This window comes from Glycine soja, chromosome 2 (assembly GCF_004193775.1).
Source record: "Glycine soja cultivar W05 chromosome 2, ASM419377v2, whole genome shotgun sequence".
Lineage (NCBI taxonomy): Eukaryota > Viridiplantae > Streptophyta > Magnoliopsida > Fabales > Fabaceae > Glycine > Glycine soja.
Window position 1 is genome coordinate 44,650,630 of NC_041003.1, and position 4,810 is coordinate 44,655,439.

Here is a 4,810-nt window from a genome sequence, read left to right on the forward strand (position 1 = left end):
TGCTAAAAGGTAGACCTTACTGTAAATTAAAATACCTTCTAGCATAACAAACTACTGTCTAACTACGAATTCAGCGAATACACTGGTATTAAGCAGTGCACAATAAGACATCGCCTACACGTACACATGACTAAAGATTTGGGAAGGAACACCAACAAACAGTAAAAAATAACCACATAAAACTCTAACCTATAGACTAAGCTCCATATCTAATGAGTTTTTCATACCCCCTTTTTTTTCTTTTTTCTTTTTACTTCAACTCCCCAAGCACAAGTGCCCCAGTTTGCATAAAAAATAGCTAGTGCCTAATTGGTAATGCTTGCATTTTTCACTTTTGGAATATCAAATCAACATGCAGAAAAGTTTGCATAACATTACATTCTTCCATAGCAAAGAAAATATTCACAAATTGGCAACCGGGTCTCTTCTTACCATTGTGGAGTTTCACTAATAATAAAAGAAAGCATTCAAATTCCGTTCAAAATATCTTTTGTTCTTTTACATAAATTATGATTTTGCAGCTTCATTGAACAGCTAAAAACTCAATACGGTCATCCCATGGCATACTTCTGGGTCCAGCTGCGGGCTGTAGCCTCATACTTGGCCCTGTCGGTCTTGTACATGTGTGCAATCTCAGGTACAAGTGGATCATCAGGGTTGGGATCCGTCAACAATGAGCAAATTGACAAAAGGACCTAAAAACAGTGGAATTAGTTCAGTTTTCAATAACAAAAATTTCGCCAGTATATAATCTGCCAATGGAGACATGAAAACTACTGTTCAAGCCAACATATCTGAAGTTAGGAGTATCCTACAGAGACAACTTTTACATATTAAATAATCCCTGTTCATCTACCTATAAGCTCCCATTTCTCAACACCTACCTTAGTCCTAAATGCAACCTGCAGTTTTTAGGCACATTAAATGGCACAACAAGCTTTGTAATGTTTAATTTCAGCAGTCTCAGGCGATTACTCAACAAAACATGTACTATTTCAGGACTCCCACATGCATTAATTTAGTTACAATCAGACAAATATCACGTGGTGATTCAGAAAATCCATTTAGCTACAATCAGCAAGTTGAAAACAACCATAATCCTTGTGCAAAACTAATAGTAAATATCAAGATGGACAAGCAAAGCAAAATCAAACCTTGGAAATGGTTAGAGCTGGGCTCCATTGTTCCTTGAGAATGTCAAGACATATACTGCCATTGCTGTTGATGTTTGGGTGGAACACCTTAGTCCGAAAAGCAACCTGCAGTTTTTGGGCATATTAAAATCATCACTTCTAAATAGGCTATCTTTGACTCTGTTTCTTTTTAACTTACTTTAAAGGTCAAATAAGATCTTTAACAATAAAGTACAAGCTGTTTGACAGTTTTAGCTTCTTTAGCTTGAAAGAGATAACTCGAGAGAAAAGTAAAAGGGAAAGAAAAACTTGTGCAACCCATGGCTAATTGGGTTGTGTTCCATCCAATTATGAGAGAAAAGATGGAAAGGGTGGATCATATATTTACAAACTAAATTACCCTTATTTTTACACTTTTTTTTTAATTTTATTAAGGGTGTTTTTGTCATTTTATATACAATTTTTTCTTTCCTTTAACTTTCCAAACAACCAAATAAGAGAAAGAAAACATCTAACTTTCTTTCCTATCATTTTCTCTCACTAAACCAGAAAATATCTCCTTTCTCTTCATATTCTCCTTCCTTTTCTGTCCTTTCATTTACTTCCCTAAATCAAGCAAAGCAAAATTGTTTTCCATCTTGATATTGGGTAGTTGGGAGCATCCTTTAATTTAATTTTATTTTAAATATTTTTTAAAAAGATGTATTCATAAAAGCTAGGTAGATGAAGCAGAGAAATGCTTCAAGTGCTGCTAGTAATCCAATGGTGTCTCAAGCTCAAAAGAAAATTTGACTACAAAGTTATAAAACCAGCAAAGTTTTGGTACTGAAGACTAGGCAGTAAGGTGACAGGAGCATAATCACAGTGTAACAGAGAATTTGAATGTGGGGGATGAACACACAAGACAAGATCAGGAATGGATGAATTAGAGGGTAGTATCTATTAAGGAAAGGTTAAAAAGAAGGAATATAACAGTTTGGCCGTATGAGGTAAGTGTAAAGAAGAGTAGAAAAGCCCAATAATTAGAAACGTTGGAAGAGGAAGACCAAGAAAAACCCGAGTAAAACTGTTTAAAAGGACTAAGAGATCTAAATGATCTTATTGAAGATTTAGTTTTTGAAAGGACACAATGATGTTTGATCAAGGAAGACAGCCCAACTGCCAAGCGGGAAAGAGACTTTTCTTGTATTTGTTTGTATTTCAGATGGAAAAAATAAACAGGCATCAAATATGATGCAGAATATATACAAGATAGGATAACATATCCTTTGAAAGAAACCACAGATCAAAGAAAATAAAATATACCCATAGAAAAACCACAAAACAAACACCTTAGAAGGAAGAACAGGAACCACCATAATTGCCCCAAATTCTCATAGAAAATTCCATCCACAAAACTCCCCCCCAAAACAAAACACTCCTTTTTGCAATTAAAGAAGACAGCTTCAAACTTCAAAAATAACCTAATTAAGCATTCTAAATTCTTTAGGCAATCCATAATTTACTGTTGTAGGCACAAACAGTATTTTATCCCACCAATCATAAAATATGTATTTTCATCTCCAGTCAGTGTAAGCACATTCGTAAGTCACTGAATACCACAACCATTTTCAAAATTAAGAGTTGTTTAGAATAAAAGGGCTTTAGAATGTACACGGACTTGACCCATGAGATTGCATATACTTAACAAATATGATTCTAATTTTGTTAAGATTCCTTTAGAATAAAATTGTTAAGAGGACTCTTAACAAATATAACAATGAAAGGGGTCCTCCATGGCACAAACTGGCATCAGTCAAGGGTACACATAGTGAACTGTTTGGAGCAGTCAGTGCAGAGGTTGTCAAAAGACTATATCTCAAACAAATCTCCACTTCCATTGAAGATCGAAGGAGGATGAACTTTATATGGTTAACAGTTAACAGTTGAGACTGTATGTGCAAAGATTGTCAAGAATGTAGCTCAATCAAACTTCCACTACCATGGAAGGATGGTGAACATCAAGTTCACAGACAAGTGAATCTTTGAAACAAAAAGCACTTAAAAAAATTTGACCTCTGAAGATACAACTTTAAGAAAATGTTTAGAAGATCAATACCTAATAATACAAGCAGCTAATGTGAGTAAAAGAATGGGATAGAGTACCTTTGGTGGCTTGAAGGGATAGTCAGGAGGAAAATGAATTGAAACTAAGAAAACACCACCTGCATATGGGCTATCAGCAGGTCCCATGATTGTGGCTTGCCAGTGAAACATGTCTTCAGCCACAGGACCTAAAGTAAACAACATAATATTCAAAAGTTATTGAAAAATACAGAGAAAGGGGACCCTGAAGCTAACACCAAACAACCAACCAAGAAGTTACAATTTAGAACAGACAAATTAACTTAATTCAGGAATAAAAATATAATTAATGAAAACAGTTGGAAGGACAACAAATACGATTTGCCTCCTCTAACGTGAGAGGTTCACATTAAATGATAACCATTAATTAAAATAATCAATGGAGTTAAGAATTTCATAATTTATTATACAAGTGCCATATATTTATCACAATCTCAGCATTGTTGTCTCATAATGTACAAATCACTTTAAAGGAGTTTATTTCCAACAAATCTATCAAGGATGCATTACTAATTATACCCCAAGCTCTTTGCATAAAATGATAATACGACCAAAGCAATAAATGGTAAGAACAATCTTAGCATCTTATTACCCACCTAAGCACGTTACACCTTTATTTTTATTTTCAATTTTTGAATCAGCCCTCAATCTAGAATAGAAAATCTAATAGTGAGTACCTCGCAAATTACATACTAAAAAATACCAAGGAAAACAGATAATTAATCAAATTTCTTTACATAAAGTCACCCATAGACAAAAGAAAAAGGCACAACAAATGTAAAGGAAAAAAAAAAAAACTCCAATTTTTTTCCATACCCCCCAACAAAAGACGAAGAAAGAAAAAACAGAGAAAGGGATCGAGAAGCTCACCTGCGCTGCATGACGTAGGAGGATCCTTCTGCAAATCCTTGAGCTCCTTCAGGATGCGTTTCGAAGCCATACCTAAACTTCACAGAAAAAAAAAAAAACTGAGAAATAAAACGCAGAAAATAGAGTCCAAAAAAAAAAACCTTTTCATAACAATAAAGGTTAAAAGCAACAGATCGATATACCCAGAAACCGATTAACGTGATAAAACCTAAAAAAATCTGAAATTGAGAAGGTATTGACAGAAGGGGTACCAATCGGAACGGGAAAACGAAGAGAGAGAGAGAGAGAGAGAAACTGACCTGGGTCAGAGGCAAAGATGAAGACCAAAGGGGATTTAGATTTTTAAGAGAGAATGAAAGTGCGAAAGACAGAGAGAGAAAGAAAAGGGGTTGAAGAAGGAGGCAAAGGGGGAATCTGAGAGAAGAAAGGAAGAACGAGATTCTAGAAAGTTCACAGAGAATTGGGATTGGATGATAGCGTCAAATCAACGTCCTGACCTTTTCTTTTCTATATTTATTTTTTATATCTCAATGTTATAATAATTTTTATTTTTATTTTATGAACAACTTAATTTTATTTACTTTAATAATTTTTTTAATTCTTTAAACAATATTCTTAGTACACTAATTAACATGTTTTCAAGAAAATATATGTTGTCACAATATGTGACAAAGAGAACACGT

At 34.2% G+C, this 4,810-nt stretch overlaps 1 protein-coding gene across 2 annotated transcripts; it reads right to left on the reverse strand.

Moving 5' to 3' along the window:
* Positions 1-299: 299 nt before the first annotated feature.
* On the reverse strand, positions 300-4,601 carry LOC114397315 (ubiquitin-conjugating enzyme E2-17 kDa). Of its 2 annotated transcripts, none has more exons than XM_028359389.1 (5): positions 4,427-4,601; positions 4,128-4,204; positions 3,279-3,406; positions 1,155-1,259; positions 300-695 (listed from the first exon to the last, which is right to left on the reverse strand). In XM_028359389.1, exons 2-5 carry the CDS (start codon positions 4,195-4,197, stop codon positions 552-554), a joined length of 447 nt encoding a protein of 148 aa, XP_028215190.1. In that variant the 5' UTR covers positions 4,198-4,204; positions 4,427-4,601; the 3' UTR covers positions 300-551. The 2 variants fall into 2 exon arrangements, with proteins under 2 accessions (XP_028215190.1, XP_028215185.1); XM_028359384.1 differs by having other exon boundaries at positions 4,128-4,199; positions 4,427-4,599.
* Between the last annotated feature and the right edge of the window lie 209 nt (positions 4,602-4,810).